This window comes from Chelonia mydas, chromosome 1, assembly GCF_015237465.2.
Source record: "Chelonia mydas isolate rCheMyd1 chromosome 1, rCheMyd1.pri.v2, whole genome shotgun sequence".
Classification (NCBI taxonomy): Eukaryota; Metazoa; Chordata; order Testudines; family Cheloniidae; genus Chelonia; species Chelonia mydas.
In genome coordinates this window covers 13,444,254-13,467,335 of record NC_057849.1, presented here as the reverse complement: position 1 = coordinate 13,467,335, position 23,082 = coordinate 13,444,254, and the positions used below count along the sequence as shown (strand labels likewise).

At 49.4% G+C, this 23,082-nt stretch overlaps 1 protein-coding gene across 2 annotated transcripts in view; it reads left to right on the top strand.

Moving 5' to 3' along the window:
* P2RY2 (purinergic receptor P2Y2) overlaps positions 1 to 16,434 on the top strand; it is a 37,330-nt gene extending 20,896 nt beyond the window's left edge. Inside the window, exons 2-3 of one of the 2 annotated variants that reach the window (XM_037881335.2) lie at positions 5,831 to 6,038; positions 11,536 to 16,434. In XM_037881335.2, the coding sequence (XP_037737263.1) occupies positions 6,004 to 6,038; positions 11,536 to 12,607 (1,107 nt within the window). In that variant the 5' untranslated portion in view covers positions 5,831 to 6,003 and the 3' untranslated portion in view covers positions 12,608 to 16,434. The remainder of the gene's footprint in view (positions 1 to 5,830; positions 6,039 to 11,535) is intronic. The other variant, XM_043527604.1, reaches the window with a different exon arrangement.
* Positions 16,435 to 23,082: the final 6,648 nt, after the last annotated feature.

Sequence of the window (23,082 nt, the reverse complement as noted above, 5' to 3'; positions counted from 1 at the left end):
CAGATTCAGAGAACCGGCAGCTGTGAGGGTAAGGTAAGGCAGGCTCTGTAGTCCAATCCACATCTCAGCCTCTTGCAGTAGAGATGAGCGTGAGCTGAGGATTGACATGGTGGTGTTTGCTCTGAGGATGCTCCTCTGTATTTGTCTAAGGAGCAGAAACTACTGGAGCATGCTCAGGTCCCTAAATGAGCAGCATAACCCAAATTAACGTACCCCCAGTGATGAGCTGGAGCCGGTTCGCATCGGTTCGCTAGAACCGGTTGTTAAATTTAGAAGCCCTTTTAGAACCGGTTGTTCCGCGAGGGACAGCCAGTTCTAAAAGGGCTTCTAAATTTAACCCGCCAAAAGTGGCGCCTTAGGCGCCGACTCCATGGGTGCTCCAGCCCTGGAGCACCCAGGGGAAAATTTGGTGGGTGCAGAGCACCCATCGGCAGCTCCCCTCCCCACCCCCGTCCCCAGCTCACCTCCGCTCCGCCTCCTCCCCTGAATGCGCCGCCCCACTCTGCTTCTCCGCCCCCCACCCCAGGCTCCTTGTGAATCAGCTGTTCGCGCGGGAAGCTGGGGCAGGCTGAGGGGCAGGCTGCAGCTTCCTGCTCAGGCCCAGGGAGGCGGAGGTGAGCTGGGAAGGGGGTGGGGGGGCACGAGGAGGGCCACCTGCCCCACAGCAGGTAACCTGGTGGGGGGGGGGCGCAGGGGAACTGCTCCCCGCCCCAGCTCATCTCCGCCACCCTCAGCCTGAGCAGGAAGCTGCCGCCTGCTTCTCAGCCTCCCCGGCTTCCTGCCAAACAGCTGATTCGCTGGAAGCCGAGCGGGGGGGGGGGCGCGGAGAAGCAGAGCGGGGCGGTGCGTTCAGGGGAGAAAGCGGAGCGGAGGTGAGCTGGGGCCGGGCGCGGAGCTGCCGGTGGGTGCTCTGCACCCACCAAATTTTCCCCGTGGGTGCTCCAGCCCCAGAGCACCCAGGGAGTCGGCGCCTAAGGCACCACTTTTGATGTGATCAGTGGAGGGAGCGGCTGCTCCCCCCCAGCTACGCTACCCTGCCCCTAGGAACCAGAGGGACCTGCGTGGGAGCCGCCCCACGTGAGCCCCACCGGGACTCCCCATCTCGCCCCCCGGCAGGTCCCTCTGGCTCTTAGGGGCAGGGCAGGGTGGGCACCCACTACGGTGGCCCATGAGATCCTCCTGCCCAGTTCTGGGGGCAGTCAGGGGACAGGGGAGGGGGGTGGATGGGTTGGGGGGGGCGTCAAAGAACGCAGGGGGTTGGATGGGGCAGGAGTCCCCAGGGGGCGGGGGTGGGCTACGACCCCCTCGTGGGGTGAGGAGGGAACCCGTTGTTAAGATTTTGGCAGCTCATCACTGCGTACCCCCCAACTCTTGTTTCTCCTGTCCGGACAAGGCTCTGTAATGTCAGAGCTTTCTGATTATTTTATTTTGGCTACTGTGGGTTTTAACTGTGGTCTCGGAGGAGGAAGAAAACATGCTTGGTTCCCAGGGCTCAGATAGTTCCTCGGCACCAAAGTTCTGCAAATTAAAGCAGAGACGACACCGTGTTATCTGGGTCCGTGTTTTACTGGGAGACATTAGTGGAGCTGCTGTCAACTGAACATGGGTTGTGGAAGTTTTTACATTCGAAGATCGCAGGAATAGCATTGGCAGTTACCAGGCCAGATTCTGCTCTCCATGACACAGGTCTAGTGACAGACTAACGGAGAATTTATTATTATTACAGTTGCAGAAAGATCCCTGGGTCACAGGCAATTGGGTCCACAGGCAAACCTCTGTTACCAGCGTTGCCCGTTCCTTTGGGGTATGCTCATTTATTAGGGTTACTCTTCTGGGAAGGGGGGGGTTCTGTAATTCTGTCAACGTACTGCTTGTGGTCACTTGTGTGTTCATACGGAGCTCTACTTCTCCCTGCTGCAAGTCCCTTCCAGTGGAGCTATCCTGCAGGACCTAGATTCCCCAAGGCTGGGTTCTTCCAGCCCCAGAATCAGACGAACACACACACACACACACATTAACAGAGCGCGTCTGAGAGGACCAGGTTAATCAGCACTCCCAAGCTGACCCCTTATATGTCCCTGGACTCGGCAGGCTGGGTCAAACAGCACCTCCAAGCTGTCACCCTCATATGCCTTGGGTAGCGCACCGGAATAGAGCCCGTCTGAGCAGACTGGGTCGAGCAGCACTTTCAATCTGCCATCCTCATATGCCCCAGGTTCAGCACGTCCCTATCCCCACTTTCACTTTACAATTGTTCTGGTCGTAACCCACTTGATGAGCAAACCCCACAGGATTTTTGGGCGCTGCAGGGATCTTTAGCTTAGGTACGAGGAGTGTTGCTGCAGAGCGAATGAGGAAACCAAAAAACACCCACGAGGGGGAGAGAAGCAACCAGCTTAATCATGAAAGTTATTTATTGCCAGGTAATAACCATAGGGGACCCAAACAAACAAACCACTTATAATTTTTTATTTAATATGGAGATATACCCATCTCATAGAGCTGGGAGGGACCTGGAAAGGTCATTGAGTCCAGTCCCCTGCCTTCACAGCAGGATCAAGTACCATCCCTTATTTTTGCCCCAGATCCCTAAATGGCCCCCTCAAGGATTGAACTCACAACCCTGGGTTTAGCAGGCTAATGCTCCAAGCACTGAGCTATCCCTCCCCCCGTAATAGTAAAGCTAACTTAAATTTGATTATAAAAGTCAAGTTTAGAAAACTATAACTGATCACGCAAGTCAGGGTCAGAAGGCTATACCTAGAGGGAGAGAGAGAGATAGCGCTGGATTCTCACCACTCCGTGAAGCTTGAATCGATTGGGGTCCCCAGGTGGTGGTGGTGGTAGCTGAGGGTCCGGAGTGCTGGAGACAGGCAGAACCCCAGCATGATCAGTCAGGAGAAGATGAAGTCCCCATGGAACTGATGCAGATTTTGGATCCAGGCATCAGAACATTTACTTGAGCATGGGTCGGGGTTTTTGTAGAGAAACAACAATGGTTCAAGGGAGAACACTAGATTTGTTTATGTGTAAGCTGATGGCTCAAGGGAGTATACCAAAGTTGGTTTGTTCAGGCTAGACCATGGGAGCTGATCATTCCTGGCTTTGGGCAGTGTTCCTTGGAGGGAGCTCACAATACAATTCGGGAGCTACACTATTTTAGATACCAATAAAGGATTTATTACTAGAATTGGTCTGATAACTACTGAGCAGGATGTGTGCAGGCATGGGTTCATTAACACCTGGAGCAGAGATCCCCCATCATGCAGTGCTTCCCTGCTTTTCTGGTCCCAGAGTTCCATGCGGTTCTTGCCTTGGAATCTCTGTTCTCCATTCTGTATGCTAATGGAGACGCCTCCCTGTCCCATCTTCAATGCAAATGAGGCTAGGGGAGTTGCCTCAGTCCTGTCACCCTTGTCCGGAGAGGTTCAGGTGTGTCTCCCACTGCTTTTTCATTGCTTTTTGTAAGTCTTTCTTCTGATCAGTTTTGGTTCAAGCAGAGGCTAGGGGTTGGGGGGAAGGTCTTTCGTGAGTCAGACAAGCTGGGTACTGCGCCCTGGTTCCCCAAGAACACAGAGCTGATAGGTAACACCTCAGGGCCCTGTGGTGCTGTACAAACCCAGAGAGACAGTCTCTGCTCCGAAGAGCTAACATTCCACCTAGGAAGGGGAGCAGGAGACACAGACAGATGAAGTGACGCGCTCAGGATCACACAGGGGTGAGGTTGCCAGGCCAGTGCCCCCTCGCTGCCCTTGAGGACACAGCTTGCTCTGTTGCAGGTCTCCGTTGATCTGTTTTCATCACCCCGAGGCCAGGATCGTCAGGGTCAGTCACTCTGAGGCCAGGGTCGTGGTGCCTTCAGTCCTACCCCCTTTTGGGTGCTGAAGTTCAATGGTAATCAGGAACAAAAAGAAACCCGGCTCAAAGCCAGGGCCATCCCACACCCCTTCCGTGCCCATCTAGTCAGGGCTGGTTTCCAAAACAGTCTGCACTCCTGCCAGTTCCCTTCCCATTATCTGGGCCTCCCTTCCAGGAGGAGGGATCTGGCTGACCAGCGAGCTCTGACTCAGGGCTGCAACCAGCCTCCCCTTCTTCCCCCCCCTCAGAGAAGCAGAGCTCCAACCTCCTTCCTGGTCAGCACTCACCCAAGTGAGGCCCTCTCCTTCTATCTCCCCTTGCAGAGGAAGCAGGGTAAGGCCAACTGGGTCCACAGGCCTAACACTTTGAGTGCCAGTGAGGAACCAGTCAGCCTCCTTAACCCTCTCATTGCCAATGTGGGGCCTCTCTGCTCCATCCCAAGGGGGTTAGCAGCTGAGCCAGGGATCTCCTTAGATCTCCTTAGACTGGGATCAGTTCTCTTGGCTTCCAATGCAGGGCCCTAGTCACAGACCACATTAGATCCTAGAAGCTAGCTGGACCAGAAACCCACTGAAAAGAACAAGTAAAAAACCCTCTAATCTTTGTGTTACTAATAAAACTGTGGCTGAAAGCATCCCAGTGAGCGTCTCTAGAGTTAGGCATCTACATATGTACGTAGATGCCCAAATAAAAACCAGTGGCGGCTGAGCACCTGCAGTCCCCAGTGACTTCACTAGGAATTGTGGGTGCTCAGCACCCTGAAGAATTAGGCCAGGCTTATCTAGATGTCTAACGAGGGAGTTAGGTCTCTCACGTGATCTACTATTATTGCAGGAGCACCTCAAGCTTTCAACCAAAGACAGAGGCTTTATTACTGTAGACAGGTGGTAAGAGACAGTCCCTGCCCTAAAGAGCTTAACGGCCTCATTCTCATTTAGACCAAGGCTCCTTAGCACTGCTCTGGGAGCAGATAGGGGCCCTCAGGTGGGTGTGAATGGGTGTAAAGTTACTACTTTAAGATCCCTTTACACTGTCATAGTAGTGTAAATGAGAATTGGTCACAATCTCAATACATACGGCAGTGGGAGAAAGGAAGTATTGTTACTTTAGGGATTATATTATTTACTATATTTGAAAATGTCCTTAGGTGAAGTAATTTTAAGACATCAAATTGACTGGTTACAAGGGAGCACTGATCTAGTTCACATTCTGCATTGCCTGTAGCTTGGACAGTGGCGTTAGTTTCACTCTCAGGGCTACATTCTGCTCTTGGTTACGGGTATAATTTCCACCAGAACCAGTAGGAGCTGCATTTGTGTTGCCAGGAGCAGCATTTGGCCCATTGTGTCTAGTCAATTTCACTTTCCGGTTATCTGCATCAGCTCAAGGCTACTGTGTTGAGGGGTCCAAAGTTTAAACTCATGAAAGGCCCGCCTCCTTCGACATTTCCAAACAGCTCACGTCAGTGCTAGTCACGCTGGGGTTTGGGACTTTTTTAATTTAAACAGAACCTAAACCTGGGGCCTAAACTCCTCCATACTGACCCTTTGAAATTATTGCAGAGAAACGTGAAGCCCATTTTGTAATCCTTGCTTTCCTGAGACCATGATGAACATAAATTTGGCTGCGCTCCAATCCTTTCACTTCCCTATTGAAGAGCTGGCCTGAGAAGCAACATGGTCCCTTTTTTGTTCTATGGAAAAAACAGAACTGACATGACAGACTTTGTCAGCCACTAGTCCGTTCTAATGCCTCTGTGTGTGTGTACTGCAATATGTGCTCAGAACTGCTTGCAAAGCAGCATCCAGGAGACAGACTGCAAGCAGGATGTTTTCTCTTGAAAACACATAGCTATTTGTCTCCCACACACTGAATCATTTCCACCGTGCGCCCTCCAGGGCAGACGGAATAGTACTTGCCCCGACGTTCACCTCCTACTAGTAATGAAGATTTTGTTTCTGGTTAATTTCAGGACCTTCCTCCGGAGAACATTAGGCTAACTACTCAAGTGCTTCAGCAGGACAATTGCAGCTGTGTCTGTGGGCTGCTGCAGAGAGCCAGGCAGATGCCTGTGGAGAAGTAGTCTGCTACGTGCCAGCGGATCTGAAGTCAGGAGACAGTCGACAGATCCTGATCTCAGGTGCAATGGTGTCGATACAGAATAACTCCTACCTGTCTAGGTAAATATATTGCCTCCATCACCATATCTGGATACACTCACAGAACTCTACACATCGAAACAGGGCTGAGAAACTCCATCCCTCCATTCATGTTGCTGGAGGAGGTATCCTATATACATGTATAGTAGACATGTGTCTATTATGCATGGGCTAGTGGAGTAGTTGTTGCCTGAAGTCAAGTCCCAAGAGGTGGATCGCTGCTTTCATTCTTGAGGTGTTTTAATCTTGGGCCCATTCCGATTTCTGGGTGGATGGTGTCCCAAGCCCAGAGCCTACTGCCAGGAATGTCTCTGAGAGCTGCTCCCCCCTGGGCTTTGCCAGCTAGAGCGGTCCTGATGTCCATAGCTCGCAAAAGGAGAGGCAGTCTAAGAGGTAGAGCTCAGGCCACTGCGGGTGCAGTAACCCCAGGACCTGGCAGCTGGTCCGGAACTGCAGAGGTAGCCGGATGAGCGTGGGAGGCATGTGAGGGATGTGCTCCTGACATACTGCCCTACGCATAACATCGGCTGCTGCATGCTGGACAAGTTGGCGTTTCCTGATGGTGCTCACTTCCCTCCCCATCAAGCAGTCCAGACGCAATCACCAGGGCGGGCGGTAGTGAGCCTGTGGGTCACTGCAGCTAGAACTTCAGCCGGCAGCCAGGGGTGCAGCCTCCCGGCCAGCCACAGGCACAAGGCAGCATTGCGCTGTGGGTACCAAGGAGCACTGAGGCGTCCAACAGGACCCCGGTGCTGTGCTCCACCTTTTCAAGTGGAGAGCAGACACCCGGAGGCAGAGGCTGGCTTTGGCTTCAGCCAGCTCTTCATGGCATTTCCTTCTCTCCCTCTTGCCTGGGTTGAATTGTATCCAGCTGCTCTTCATCCAGGGGCTTGTCCCATTCAGGTTCCGGAGTCAACACCGTCTGCACGTGACAGGAGATGTAGGGCTGGGGGTCATCAGTGTTTCTGTGGCACCGAAGTCAATAGCATCTCACAGTCTTCCCTAGATGTCTGACCTATCTATTGACTAGGACAGAAGTGGGCCTTGTGGGAATGCACACAGGGAACATAGGAGCTGCCAGACAGGCTCAGACCAGTGACCCATCTAGTCCAGCATCCCGTCACCGGCAGTGGCCAGTGCCAGATGTGAGAGGAACAGCTGCCCATCCTGACCCTTTGGAGGGTCATGAAAGAAGACAATGGAGTTGCTCTGGATTTGCTTTTGGGAGTCAGTAGATTTCCACGAGGCATAACTGAGATCAACATTTGTCATCATGGGAAGGGAGAATGCCATGTTTCCCTCTGGTCCCTCCCCTCTGCCCTGTCCCCGGTCTTGGTCAGTGCTTGGATCTGTCATACGCACACGCTGACATTCTTCCATCCCACTCCCAGTCCTTGCTCTGCCTCTGGGGAAAGGTCAACCTGCTCCCTTTTGTGTCCTTGCATTGCTTGGCTGTCGCTCCCATGCGATCACTCAGTGCAGCTGAAGTAGGATGTGGGCGGGGGTCAGGCAGCTGGGAGCCCAAAGAGACACAGCAGGTTTTGTTGTAGGAATTTAGGGCATTTGCTCAAACAAAGGGGAAGGACGGGGGCAGGTCTCTCCAGACCTAGCAACCAACTAGCTTCATGTTGGAAAAAAGAAATGTATATTAGGACACTAAATAACAATACACCATTGTGAGCCGGTGGTGTTCTCCATAATTATATGGCCAAACCAAAGAGCAAGTCCAGTATGGGCTCATTTTACAGTATGTGGGTATGTAACTCTCCACTCAATCAGCTAAACTGCCCTCATGTGGCGTGGGGGGAAAAACCTCAGGACCTTCAGCTCAGAAAATTACTTGTGCTAATGGAGATACTGCATTAGCAGCCGCTAGATGGAAGTCTTATACCCTCGTTTTAGGTCTGCCAGTAGATGGCGACATAGCCATAGATTCTTAAGCGAGTCCAAGTCCAGCCAGCAGGGGGCAATAGTATGCAAATACACCAGTTAATAACCACACTGAGTAGCCATGGTGCTAAATCCACGCTGAGTAGAGCACTTTTCATGTGTAGGCCTCAAAGCGCTGTACAAAGAAGTATTATTCCCGCCCCCCTTGTAAAATAGTGATACTGGGGCTCAGAGCAGTTCAGTGGCTTGCCCAGATTCACTCCATGGGTTTATCCGTCAGCACCCAGTTCTGTGCCCTACCACTGGGCTGGCCTTAGGGCAGCCTAGTGAGTGCTCTGCACTATTCTGTGGAAGAACTGGATTTGATTTTCTTCTGATCTTCCCTGGGCTATGGAAGCAGCGCATTCAGCTCTGAGGGGAGGGAGAGACTTATGACCAGGCGTGGCCAGCTTGGGAGCGATGTTGAAGCTGTATCTCTGGGTACCTGTGTTATGGACCAATGAGGAATGCAATACAGGAATCAACCCTTGTATGGATGTTAACACTGCCAACATGTATACAGTGGTGTACATAGTGTATAGGAATAGGACAGTATCCCTTTAAATAGTTTGTGAGCCTTCTAGTGGTGCTCACGGTGTTCTGCAGCCAGAGCAGCAGTTTGTGTGTAGTGTTGTGTTAAGTGACATGGAATCCAATGGGCCAAAGGTGTTAACATCACCCAGTCACTGTCCAACAGTAAGACGGTAATAACTGTCCTGTTGGGTAAAAGAGAAGTTGAGATGAGCTGGAGCTGCTGTTGTTGTTGACGTCTGGTCCTGTTTCATCTCAGGTGGTGTTTGGGAATCAGCAGGAGGAGCTGGTAGGGGTGGTGATGTCATCTTGGTACCTCTCTCTGGCCTGGTCTGGTCAGGACATCTCAGGACGAGCACCATGAAGGCCCGGGTCCCAGGAAATGCTGGGGGGAGCAACCATGCCTCTGTCTGTTCTTTCCATTACCTCCCCAAAGTCTCTTTCTTTAAGGACCTCAGAAGGCAGCGGTGGGTGGAATAGCCCATCCCCTCATTATTTTGTCCCTTGCGGAGGCCTCATATCCAACACACCCATTTTGGTTCATTAATTTCCGGACCCACATTTTCTTGTTGATTAAGTCCAACACCAACAGAGTCCTTGAATCATATCAGCGGGGCATTTTGTTTAGACTAATGGAATCTGTCTCCCTTTTATCCCTTTTCCCTTCAACAGCTGTTATTGTGACATCTTACGAACTCTCACATACTTTTTACATTTAGCATGAATGTGCAGGCTCAGTTATTACAAAGCAGCTGTACCTGGCCTCTTTGTATTGGGGACCCAGCGTTGACTATTTGACGCCTTGAAATTTTTTGGGTAAAGAGCAAGAGATACAACAGCGGGGAACCCATCGGTGCTGAGATGTGGGGCCCTTTGGCACATGGCATATGTAACGGAGCCGGGGGCACCTTGCTCAGGAGAGGTTTGGCTCTGAACAGGATAGCTGTCCAGAGCAGACACGATCCTTCCTCATTTTACCGGGTTGCTGATATTAATGTAACCCGCTATTTCCGACAAGCCACGCGTCAGATGAGAATACCATTCTGGATCTGGCTAGCAGAAGTGATGCTGTGTGGTATGAGCAGCTCTGTTCGATGAGGCTGCCACCTGGCCGGTTTTTGGCTTCTGAGTCCGGGTGCCACTTAGGGTTGCCAGGTGCCTGGTTTTCGGGGACCTGGCACCCCTAAATTGCATCTGAACCAAAAGTTGGGTTAGTGCAGGGTGGGGGAAGGCGCCGGGTCATTAACCCGTGCCAACCCCTGACCAGACAGGCTTCTTGAGATGATCCAGTGAGCAATTGGGGTGTGGGGGGGAGGGAACAAGCGACAGGGCAGAGCCTTGGGGAAAGAGACAGGGCAGGGGCGAGGCCTTGAGGGTCCAGTTACCAGCAATTAGAAAGGTGGCAACCCTACCGTTAGATATGATGTGTACCAGCGGTGTCTGGGCAGCATCCACATTCCAGAAAGCTGGGCCCGTTTTCTCATACCCCTCTAGTTTACAGTACTCTACTCGGGGTGGGTCTCATTATCTCTCCTGAGATTCTGGACTGAATCTTTCGCGCATGGACTGTCTGTGGTGGGAGGTAAAGCCCTCCGGATGGCTGGAGACAAGACTCAAGCGCTTCTGCCAGCTGCACGAGCACTCAGCTTCGGCTGAGTCTGCCTGGGCTTCTGGAAGTGGAGCTCGAGGGCTAGGCCTTGCGAGACGCAGCATGGAACTTGGGGCCAGGAGTGGAGTGACTAAGGTAGTTTTAAGCCACCTTCACACCATCCCAATCCTGGGCTGCTCCAGAGACTTTAGTAGCCCCCAGTGTGATTTAGACAGCCCCAGGGGCCTGTCTAAGTTATGACAGCCTTCCAGGGCTTCTGTATGGGATGCAGTGCTGCCAGGAAACTCTGCAGTGCAGCCTGCTGCAGCCCCAGCTGTATCTTCAGCACACCCCTTATGGCAGGGCTTGTCATGCCAAGGGGTTCCCTCCCTGAGCAGAACGGGGGATCTAGGGCCTCTCTACACCACAAAGGGGTCAGAGCGAAGGTGAGCACAACAGCGCTTATGTCAGCCCTTTCCAGAAGAAAAGCATAAAGGAGGAGGCTTGCTCTAGCTAGCTCTAGAGAAAATGACTGCGTAACACTTACATACATATCTCCCCACGGCTCCCCTGAGTCCTGCTCCGAAAGCAAAGCAAAACTGAACCCAGCTGCCCCACCTTGTGCCTTCCCTGCCCTCGAGGTTCAGAGGATGCAGATTTTCCATGAAGCAGGTATTAGCATGCAGTCATTCTCATGCACTCCCCATGTGTGTGATTTACGTGCTGATTTTTCTTATGCTCTCTGGTGACCTGCTTCTACAAGGGGCTTGTCTACATTACTGCTGTGGTTAGAAGTTGATAGATGTTTGGCTCCATGTGTGTGTTCCTTCTGTGTGCCGCCCCAGCCCTGCGCAGACAGCTGGCACGGCAGACCTTGAGCGAACCGCCTAATGACCACAAGATCTGTTAAGGGACAAAGGCACCCAGTCAGGTTTATTGTCAATGAAGCATGTCACTAGTATCCCGCAGACTCTATCAGTCCACTAATTCAGCTATACCCATAAAAATGGACACAGCTTAAGTCGATGTAAGTTGCATCACATCTGCAAAAAATGCCAAATATAACTTTGGAAACTAAACTTAAGGAACTAAGCTGCATCCTTCCTTCCACCCATCCAGTGTGGTTCTGCTTTCCATGCCCACGGAACAGTTGCCAACTTTCACATGATAAATAAGCACCCTGACTTTCACAATAAGCCAAAAATCAAGCTAATCCCATTTCAAAACAAGGCCAAAACAAGCCAGTCCCTAAGAACCCCAACACTCTGTGTGACTAGATTCCCCCCCCCCCCCCGGCGTGCAGTCTGGGACACACACACACACACACATACATAACAATCCTTACAATGTGACTCATCTCTTCTGCCCAGTGATACGCTGTCTTGCTTGAGTTCTCATCCAAACATATTTACTCTCCCATTTCAATGAGCCACCCCTGCATTCGCTGACGGTTTACTCCCTGTTTTCTAGGGCAATGGAGAACTTTATGGTTCTGCGCTCCTGGAACACGAGCGCCAACTCATCCACTGTCGACTGCAGCGTGGAAGACAACACGTACAAGTGCAAATTTGATGAGGAGTTCAAGTACATTCTGCTGCCCGTCTCCTACGGCATCGTGTGTGTGGTGGGGCTGTGCCTCAACCTGCTGGCCCTCTACGTCTTCCTCTTCAGGATCAAGACCTGGAATGCCTCCACCACGTACATGTTCAACCTGGCCGTGTCCGACACGCTCTACGTGGTTTCCCTGCCCTTGCTGGTTTATTACTACGCCAAGGGGGACAATTGGCCTTTCAGTGTGGGCTTGTGTAAAATAGTCCGTTTCCTGTTCTACACCAACCTCTACTGCAGCATCCTCTTCCTGCTCTGCATCAGTGTCCACCGTTTCCTGGGCATCTGCTTCCCGCTGAAGTCACTGCAGTGGGGCCGTGTCCGCTACGCGCGGAGAGTGTCAGGGGTGGTCTGGTTGGTCATAATCACGTGCCAATCACCGGTGCTCTTCTTTGTCACCACCAGTGTGAGGTGCAAGACTATCACCTGCCACGACACGTCGAGCAAGGAGCTCTTCGGCCAGTTCGTCATCTACAGCTCGGTGATGCTGGTGCTGCTGTTCTGCATCCCTTTCCTGACCATCATCGTGTGCTACTACCTGATGGCTCGGAAGCTGCTGCAGCCCACCCAGGGGACCTCCAAGAGGTCTAAGTCCAAAAAGAAGTCAGTCAAGATGATCATTGTTGTCCTGGTGGTCTTCATCATCTGCTTCCTTCCTTTCCACGTCACTCGCACCTTGTACTACTCCTTCCGGAGCTGGGACCTTAGCTGCGGGACCCTCAATGCCATTAACTTAGCCTACAAAGTGACCAGGCCCTTAGCGAGCACCAACAGCTGCCTGGATCCCATTTTGTACTTCTTAGTAGGCCAAAGGTTTGTGAAGTTCTCGGGCAACAAAATGCCAGTGAAAACTCCAAACCGAACGGCCCTGAGGGTAACTCCCACCAGCAACACAGGAACCAGCAACAACCTAGATATGATAGCCAAAATGTGAAATCCAAGCCTGCTACATTTCTGTCCACTGTCCTGCCACATTGCAGACTATTCTGTCTCCATGGTGGAAGGACTTCTCCACCGTGTGTAGGGGAGTCTGGCATGTGGCCATTATGCATGTGTAACCCACTGGTGAGTGTGTTACAGGTCCCACTCTGCACTGAGTTACAGAGGATCTGAGTTGTTGCAGCCCCCAGCTACAGAGGCATGACTCGTTAGCTAAAGCTGCAGCAGCTCTTGCTTTTCGCTCTGAAGGTCCTACCTGTGGTGGGTCAGCCAAGGTGACGGCTGTCACCCATTCGGTTGATTCCCTAGGCTTCAGGTGTTGATGCTTGAGCAGGAATGGCTCAACAAGATACACCTGTGTGTATGTCACCAGTTTAATGAGCTTGTGGAACTAAGGTGCTGCTTCAATGATATATTGTAATCCCATATGCATGTCTTCGTTCAGCTCTGAAACCCAAATACTCCTCCTCCAAACCCGCTCCTCTCTCTGATACGGAATGGTGTCTATCCAGGAGTGAGAAAAAACTACCTGCTGCATGGTGGTCAGGCCAAAGAAGTGACAAGCATGCTAAAAGAATAATAGCCGTGCTAAAAGTTCATACTGGTTTTTCTAAAATTTTTCTAAAATTTTTTCAAAAAAACCCCAAACCCGAACCCACCTGTCGATATTATTGAAATGTTCTGCCTTTCACAACATTTTCTGCCATATTTTCTGTTGATGTTTTTATCAAGAAATTATTGCAATCGGCAAGAAAAGCAGTGCGTGAAAAATGCCGATAATTATTTTGATAAAAATTTCAATCTGAATATTGACTTAAAATATCTCTGAAAATGGAGCTCTGGGAAATGGAAAAGACTTTGACGTTTTTCACAAAATCATTTCCCCATTTTTCATGTAGTGCATCTATTGGGGAAGTTTTTATCATTCATATTAGGGATGTGAGACTTTTCGCCTCACTCCAAGCCGGGGGGATGACTCAGCAGAAAAGTAGTTAAACTCTGCAAAGTCTTTTCCTCCTGGGTGAATGTTTAGCACAAGAAAGGAAAGTAAGTAAATTATAGGCAGAAAGGAAACAGAAAAACTCCCCAGCAAGGGGTTCTACCCACTTTTATGGGTTGCCTGACCTTCTCAAAGGCAATAGCCCTCCTCTATCTCCCGAGTGTTTGTTCTCATAGCTTTTCTCCAGAGAACACTGCTTGTTCACCAGGCACGGGATAGTGCTGCCCTACCCTGTCACACCCAAATTCTAAAGGCTTTTCGAAAGCCATAAGGCCTCCAAACTGCAGCTTTTACTAATTGCCCAATACTGACTTTAATTTTGGGTGGGGTTTCTTTTTATCCTTTCCCTAGTGATTCATCTTTCCTGAGAAAGCGATAAGGCCTTTCATGATATAGCTGGCCAGGCAATCCGGGGCTGGCGTGTAAGCTCCATCTACAGTGCCATTTATGTTGGCAAAATTTTATGTTGCTCGGGGGTGTGAAAAAACCACACCCCCTGAGCGACATAAATTTCGCTGGCGTAAGCGGCAGTGTGCCCAGCCCCATGTCAGCGGGAGAGTTTCTCTCACTGACATGGCTGCTGCGGCTCATTGGGGGTGGTTTAATTGTGTGACGGGAGCGCGCTCTCCTGCCGGCACAGAGCGGCTACATCAGAGATCTTACAGGGCGCAGCTGCATTGGTACAGCTGTGCCACTGTGAGCTCGCTAGTGTAGACGTGGCCTAAGCAACTAGATGTACAGCAGCTGGGAAACATTGTTCTAGCATGGAGGCGACAGCACGCTGCAACTTTTAGCAATTTGCCAGGAGCTGCAGCTAATTGAGAAAGGGCCCGATTCTGCCACTTTTACTCAGTACTGAGCCTGACTCAACCATGGGCCAGATCCTCAGCTGGTGTAAATCAGTCTGGCATTATTAAAGCCAATGGTCCTCGCTAGAAAATTAGGCAGTGTTAGAACACGACCGAGAGGAGTCAGGTTAAGTAACATGATGTTAAACCCTACTTTGTAGTCAGTGGGCTTGTCTTCACTGCCAAGTTATAACGTGAGTGTTGTCCCTAACTCGAATCTTGCCTACACACGCAAACCCTTAGCTCCAGTGTGGTGGTGCTTTTAACTCGAGTTTGCTGGCCTATTAAGGCGTAGGAGCTAAAGCTTGAGTTAGTGCAACTCATGAGCTGCCAACATGACCACTTAAGTGTGGATGCAGGCTAGTCCCACTTGAGTGTGACCAGTCCTCCAATGCCTTCCCACAATTCCCTCAGTGTGCCCAGTAAGGACAGACCAGGCCAGCCACAATTCACTGGGAAAGAATTCATAGAGTGGCTCAGCTTGCAGGAGTGCAAAGAACCGTGGGATATGACCCGAGAAGTCTTAGCGCCACACACGAGTGAGTGCAACGCCAATGTGAACACAGTTATTTCATAGTGTGGGTGCACTCACTCAAGCTAGGCTAAATCAGTGGAGATATCCTGAGATAACTCTGCAGTGAAGACAGACTAGGGACAAGTTGTATTCAACATCATGTCCACAGGTCGTGGTTAATCCTATCCTTCCACTAGGTTTTAACCCTGACTAGCTGAAATGAGGTTAACGTGGCTTGCCCCTGATTACACTGATTTGTAGAGAAGCAGAGTGGTCCAATGGATAGAACATGGTCTTGGGTGTCAGGAAAGCTGGGTTCTGTTCCTATCTCTTCTACTGTTATGACCTGGATTATACAGAAAGTTGGTCTAATGGTCCTTTCTGGCCTTAAAAGCTATAAGTACATAGCTGAGTTTATCAAGGTCTAGCATTTTCTATTGAACACAAAGCCCAGGGTGCTACACTGATTTACACCTTCTGAGGTTCTGCTCCCATGGAACTAGTAGTAGATTACAGTACTCCTCAGTGTGCGTAAGGTTGCTAGGATCTTGCCCATGATTGTTAAAATAAATGTGCACCCTCCCTAATATTTGCTTGTGCTTGTATCTTCCCTTTTGGAATTGCTGGTGGGTTGAGTTCACAAGCAAAACAACCTTCATGTTGATCAGATTGCCCACTCCCTTCCAAGATTCATATGCCCATCAACTGAGACATTTGAAGCTAGACTGGAGAAAACATTAGAAAATGTCCTGCACTGGTCAGGTCTAGCTGAGCTAATAGATCTTTTCCATCTCTAATTTCTAGGTCTTAAAAATGGTTCAGCCCAAGCACAAAATTTCTTGCCCTCCGTTACCAACATGATGATGATGATGAAAAATGGGTGATGTTTACTCACCCATAACTAAACACAACACAAAACTGCTTTTCCCAGAGAAGTGGGTGAGTAGAATTTTGCAAGAGCAGACATGGCTGCATTTTAGGACTATGCAGATAACACTTTGCCCCCATCTAAACCCACTGCTAGGAATAAGACCTCTCAGTTTCTCCTGTCCCTAGATTTTACATATGTGTGGTGGACAAAGACACCCAGCGGTATAAGACCGCGTGTGATACACGCAAGAATCCGATCCAATGCCTATGAAGCCAATGGGAGTATTTCCATTGACTTCAGAGGGACATGGATCAGGCTTCATATGAAAGACAGGATTAGGCACGATTAAAAATCCCACTTAGTATGTTTCTCTCTGATTTAATAGTGGCCCAGTATCAGATATGAGTGAACAAAGTTATGCGGGTTCAGAGCAACCAGAGAGGTACTGACTGGAAGTTTTTATTTTTGTTTTTGAAAGTACTAACTTATACTAAAAAAAACGGTCATTTTGGGGACAATATAGCACATTTTTATTTTTGTAATATGTAATGATCTTGTATTGCTTATGATAAAATAAGTTTATTTCTATTATTATTATTATTATTTTTCTGCAATCTGGTCAAACCTGGGTCAATCTCGGAAGAGGTGGGGAAGAGAGGCCTGGCATAATGACTGAATTGTTTAACATGTTAGAGAGGTTTTCAGCTCCAGGCCTGGAAATGTTTAGCTCTGCAAATGTCATCACAATACCACTGAGAAACCCGTTCACTTTAAGGCTCTTTGGAAACTGGATTTTGCCAACAGCTCTTCTCTTTATAAATGGCCAACCCAAATCCCTGGATCCAAAATGCTACAAATGGAGCCCTGGTGTAATGGGGTGTACCAGGCTCTTTGAGGCCCCCTACAGGAGGCCTTGTGGTCTTACCCCACCCCACCTCAGGAAAAGGCTCAGTGAAGGTGGGTCCTCCAGGGCTGCCTAGAAAGGCTGCAGGGAAGCAGCCAATCAGAGTGCAGCAGACTCAGTTAAAAAGAGCTACAGGAGCTGAGCAGGGCAGTTACTGGCTGGGACCAGAAGGGGAAGAAGGAGTGAAAGGTTGTGTGAGACTCACAGGTAAAGAGACTGGGGAGAAACCCTGCTCAAGCAGGGAGAGGACTGTGAGATTCTCCAGGCGCAGAGGCCTGGGAGACAGAACCCTGACACAAAGGGGGCAGAGCTCTCCAGGCAAGGAGGCCTGAGCGGAGACCCTGAGAAACCAGGACAGAGAGTGAGGAAACTCTCCAGCCAAGGAGGTGTGGGAGAGACCCTGCTCACACAGGGAACAGACAGAGAACCCAAGAAGGGGGTGGGACAGAGTGGGAAGCAGCCCAGGGAATGCAGCAATAGCTACTTGTAAAGAAAGCAGCATGTGGCTGCTACTTGTAGGGCCCCCAGGTTGGGATCCAAAGCAGTGGGTGGACCCAGGTCCCCACACTGGCAGAATGGCCAAAGAACTGAGAAGGGGACAAGTTTCATTCTGAAGCCCAAGAAAGGGGTTCGAGTTTAAACAGGCCCAGAGATGGGGCTGAAGACCCTGGGAAAGAACAACTGTTTGTTGGACTGTATTACCCCAGATGGGGTTCCTTCATGTGTCTTTTGCCCCTGAAAACCTGCCTGACAAAGGCACCCACCAAAAAGGTGCAGGGAACAGAAAAAAAAAAGTGCAGGATTGTACCCAGCTGACAAGAGGCACTCGCAAGAGGTGAGTGTCTCCTCCCGCCTCACCCTCCATCACACCTGGTTTACACTAAAAATTTAGCTTGACCTAGCTACATCACTCGGGGGTGTGCAAATTCACACCCCTGAGTGCCTCAGTTAACTGACCTAATGCCTGGTGTAGACATGGCTAGGTCAATGGAAGAATTCTTCCCTCAATGTAGGTACTGCCGCTCGGGGAGATGGATTATCTACATTGATGGAAAAACCCCTTCCGTGGAGGTACGAAGCATTTGTGCTACAGCACTCCATACCTAAGGGTATGTCTACACTACCGAGACTATGCTGGCATCGTTATGTCACCAAAGTGATGTGGCATAACCCCCTGGCATAGACACAGCCTACACCAATGGAAGTCTTTCTGTCTGTGTAAGAGCACCACCTCTCCGAACGACGGGAGCTATGCCAATAGAAGAATTCTTCTGTCAACCAAGCTCTGTTTCCACCAGGGGTAGGTCGGCATAGCAATGCTCGTCACGGGAGTGGATTTTTTCACACTGACCTTGCTATGTCAACCTAACTTTTAAGCATAAACCAATCCTAAGGCCCCACTCCTACACCTTTCTCTCTGGGGGCTGAGCCCTGTAACCCATGGAACTCTTCTGAATTCAATATGGCTCTGTGTAGTGACAGGGGTCTGCCTACATGGATTGGGGATAGCTTTGGTTCCTACTAACCCTCCCCAGGGCTGTATTATAGGAACTTTTCCCCCCAGCATGCCTTTCAGGCAGGTGTGGCCCTTTAAATCTGGCAGAGCCAAGCAGCTGCCTGCAACCCTCTTCCTATAGCCATTTTGAAACTGAGTTGGTTGCTGTATCTCCTTCTGTTCCCAACGGTAAGTACTCAGACCTGGTTATGTTTCCCCCCAGTTTCTCCTTCCTTATACCTGAGGGAATGGCACATTCTCCTCTCCCTCATTACCGCTGCCATGCAATTGCAGGAGATATGCACCCCTGATCCCAGTGATACTGTTCGTTGCGTCAGACTGCCAAAAAAGCCACCCCCAAAGCAAGTCTAGTCTCCTGGACAACATGCCCTGGGAGAAATATCTTCTGAGGCCCACGTTAGGAAATCCATGAAACCTTCTCAGTCTGAAGAAGAGACACGTTGATACACATGATGCCATCCACACCCAGCGAGACCATTGGTGTCCAAACTTAAATTCTATGAGGGCAGATTCTGCCTGTCACTCTGAAGGCAGAGAATTCCCACCCCTGGTCCCCATCTGGGAAACTTCGAGCATGGGGTTGGTCCTTTCTAAGGTGAGACGCTAGAGCCGGTCACAAGTTTTCCAATGAAATGGCAGCAGCCCAGCCCCCCTGATTCCTCATCAGGTCGCCAGGTGGGCTGCTGAGAAGAGGTGAGCCTGGAAACTCTGGGAGCCCCAGCTCCCTGGCCCCCCTCTTTAGCCAGCCCAATGGCTGCCAAAGAGCTGGGGCTCTTGCAGATCCTAGTAGCCCACGAAGCAGGCGGCTGTGGGATCAGGCTCCCCAGCTCCCAGGCTCTCCAGCTCTTCAGCAGCTTGCCCGGCAGGCTGCTAGCCTCCTGGGGAGCATACTTCATTTCGGAAACACCCAAGTGTCCTGCTGCTGGAATGATTCAGTGCTTCTGAAACAAAACATTGTGTATAGACAAGGCCGTGTTTTTTTCCCTTAGTGCCAGTGGGCTCATACAGGAGTCTCTCAATTAAAACAAGCAGTATATTTTTTGACTGCTAACTATACAAAGAGTGCCTGGGCAGATTCTGAGCTCCATGCCAATTGGGCTTGAAAACTTGCAAGGAAGGTTTTTTGCATGAGCTTTCTGGTGCTTCCAGCCTGCTGAAAGGAGGCCAAGGTTGGCCTTTCACATGGTTTTTCAGCACCTCTAGTTGGAATCTGACCCAGACAGGCAAGAAAAGCAATGAAGAAAAAATTAAATCCTTTTTTTTTTTTTTTTTTGATCATCAAGATAGGCTGGGTTTAAATCTGCTGTGGAGTAGATGCCCATCACTGGATTAATATTAGGGGCTGTTTGAACGTTAATATGTCTGATCAGTACAGCAGGCCCTCTGGATTGACAGGTCACTTTCCAGTTCCCCAAACTCTTACTTCTTGCTCCGTTCCTCATTCTGCAGCTTTCAGTGTTTAGTGCTAGCGCAATGGCAGACACAGGAGTTCAGCACAACAAGAGCTGTATAAAATTGCTGCACACCATGTAGGCCCAAGGTGCCTGTGAGTAACGCACTGACTCACCCGTTTGGAATGCAGTATCTGGGGTCATTCCACATGCCCGGGCAATATGTCAGCTAGGCTCTGTGCTGTGTGACAAGACACAAGCTGTAACAGATTCACTCCCACAGTAGCACATGCAGGACACTGACATTCTGGGTCAATCAAAGTTACTGATCAAGTTTCAAGTTAGTGTCCTACAGAGAAGAATCAGGTTCCCTGGACTGAAATCCAAAGGGAAAAAAATAGCCCCACAAACTGCCCAAGGACTCTGGAAGAGCTAAAGTAACCCTCCAAGAGCTGGTGGTAGTGAGTCCCTGAAGCTCTTGGTGTTTTGAGCCCCCTGTAAATGCTCAGATTAGATTAAGTAGAACCTGCACTGAGCCTGTGGTTACCTGTCAGTGCAAGGTGTCACAGGAATAAAACAAAACGAACCAGGTTGGTGTAACTATAGGGCAAGGGTCTGAAAGCTGTCTATGGGATTTGGAGCTGCGTCTTGTGTTTTAAAATTAATGGAACATGTATCTCAATCCCCTTGCTAATAATTTAGTGGCAGATGTGTCTGTAAATCCCCTGGACTGTTCTGAAAATTTCAACCACAGCTCTAACTCCTCTTAAAGCGTCTAATGCTCCCTTCATCTTTTTGCCCTGTTAGCAAATAGTCCTGATACCCTTTGCTCAGTTTCATACTACTGAACCTAGCTATAGCCCCTCGGACCATCCTGCATAATTCTTCTCCTGTCTTGGGTCCCTGTCCTGGTAAAGGAACAAATTCCCATTAAATGCATTAGGGTTAGGATTGGGCACAGAATACACAAATTTGGGCACTTACAGTGGGGCACCTAAATCAGCAGCATGTCTTTTAGAGGTGCTGAGTACTCACAGCTTCTAGGGGGGCTCATGCAGGTGCCTAAACATGGGTTTAGCTACTTAACTTTAGGCACCAAAGCTTGGCCTGACTATGCAGGCCTTGGTGGTTGAGCCCTGATCTGATTATCCACCAGTCCACACAAGACCCAATCCTGCTCCCATTAAAGCCACTGGGAATTTTGCTGAGTCACCGCAGAGGCAGGTGGCTTAGGAAACCCCCTAGAGATCACAGTACATTAGGTTGGTGAACAGACGAGATTAGATGGGAAGGGATCAGGCCCTAAATGAGCGATGGGGTCAGGCACTCTGGAAGATCAGCTCCCATAAGGTAGGACTCTCCAGCCCCGTCAGCTTGCTTTTGTGTGCAGACATAATATTTTAATTAGGCTTTATTTAAGGACTCACTAACTTACAGCTTGGCTCATTGCCCGAAGCTGCAGGCTCACGGGCCTAGGGGGAATAGAATCAGTCTGTGCCCTGCTGTACCCTGCTCAATCCATTGGTTTGATGTAAGGCCTCGTTACCAGATCAAAAGTTTGGCTTTGTGTCCTGTCAAAGTCTCCCTGTCTGGGGCCACCTGCTGCAAAGAGACCAGCAGAGACGCTTATTTTAGTGACTTTTCAAGCTTTGTTCTCCCATCTGAAGTAGGAAACCGGAGCAGCCATTTTGTGCCAAATAAAGATGATACAGAAACAGGCAACAGCAAGGGAGCTGTAAGCATGATCCACAAGCATTGCCTAGGTGGGGACCCGGTGTTAGCGCTGGGAGAGACCAAATTTAGCCACTGCCCGGTAAATCCCCCACCTGCTCTATTCTTTGTGATGGCTACATTTAGTCATGGTTTGCTGCCTGCTATTTCAAAAGCACTTGGGATGGGCCTGAATCAGAACCCTGCCTCGGTCAGTTTACACCAGGAACAGCAAACCTCCAAACATCTCCCTTGCTAGTGGGCTGGAATTTGATACCATGTCACAGGTGTTCAGTGGCATATGTGAAATGAGCTGCCAGGTCTCAGCCTAGCTCCCAATGGATAAAACAAAACACCCTCATTGGATCCTTTGTTAGGCACATAGGAACTGCCAGACTGGATCAGACTGTATCTCCATTCTAATCCAGGATCTTGTCTCCAGCAGTAGAAAATATCAGCTTCCTCAGAGGAAGGTGCAATAAACCCCGTGGATAGGCAGATATGCAGTAACCTGCCCACAGGGAAAATTTCTTCCTGACCCCATCAGTTAGAGGTTCGGCTTTTGCCCTGAAGCATGAGGGTTTACATCCCTGTCAAAATTCTAGATTTTGTTTTTTGTTTTTTTAAATCATTACTAATCTAACTCTGGATATTCTTGTTATCCACAGAAACAACCAATCCTTTTCTGATGCTTTAAGCCACAATTATATCTTGTGGCAATGAGTTCTGTAGGATAATTTCACATTGTGCGGGGGGGAAGGGGGAGTGTTTCTTTTTCATCAGTTTTATAGTTGCTGCCTTTCACTTTTATTGACTGTCCTCTTGCCATTTAATTATGAGATCTGTCTTTTCTGTCCCATTCATTGTTTGGCACAGCTGGCTGACAGGTTATTTTAAAAAAAAACCAACAACAAAATATCAACAACAAATGGTGTTTTGAAAAAATAGAAACTTTTCACAAGAACATGTTTTCTTCCAAAAATTTCATTTTGGAGACAAAAAAATGGAAATAAAAAATTCTTCTGTTTCAGTGGGAAATAAAAGAGGGTTTTTTGGTTTTGTTTTGTTTTGTTTTTTACTTTTCCCATCTCTTTGCAGTACAAAAAAGCCAGAAAGAAAGAATGGACTTTTTCCCCACCAAAGCAAAATGAAATCTTTGATTTTGTTCCTATTGAAATATTTAAAATATTTAATCTATATGTAATATAAAGATAAACTATTATATAAACATTAAAATCATATTAAAATTTTTGGTCTCACAAGCTGAACATTTTTGAATGAAACAAACTTTTTTTTGTGCAAAATCTATTTCCCTTTTTGTGACCAACTCTTTCTTTTAGTACCTGTCTCGTGTCCTCTCTTACCAGCAGCTTCAGCAGAGAAGCCAAGGGGTGATGGTGGAAGCAAGTTGCTTTACCCCTCCCCCCGGTGGTACCTTCTCAGGGGGTCAGCATGGGAGGAACTTGCTTTGCTAATGACCAGGCTAGATCTGTTCTGAGGACACAAAGAGATCTTCAGTCTCTTGAGCTGTCAGGCTGGGACCTTTCACCGGTACTAATCTCACTCGCCAGAATTAAAAACATAAGATTTATACAAAACGAATTGGGGGCGGGGGGCAGGAATTACCCAGCCAAAACCAAAGGGCTCAATCCTGAGGTGCTGATGCCAATGGGAATTGAGGGTGCCCACCACTGAGCAGGCTCTGGGCCAAAGAGA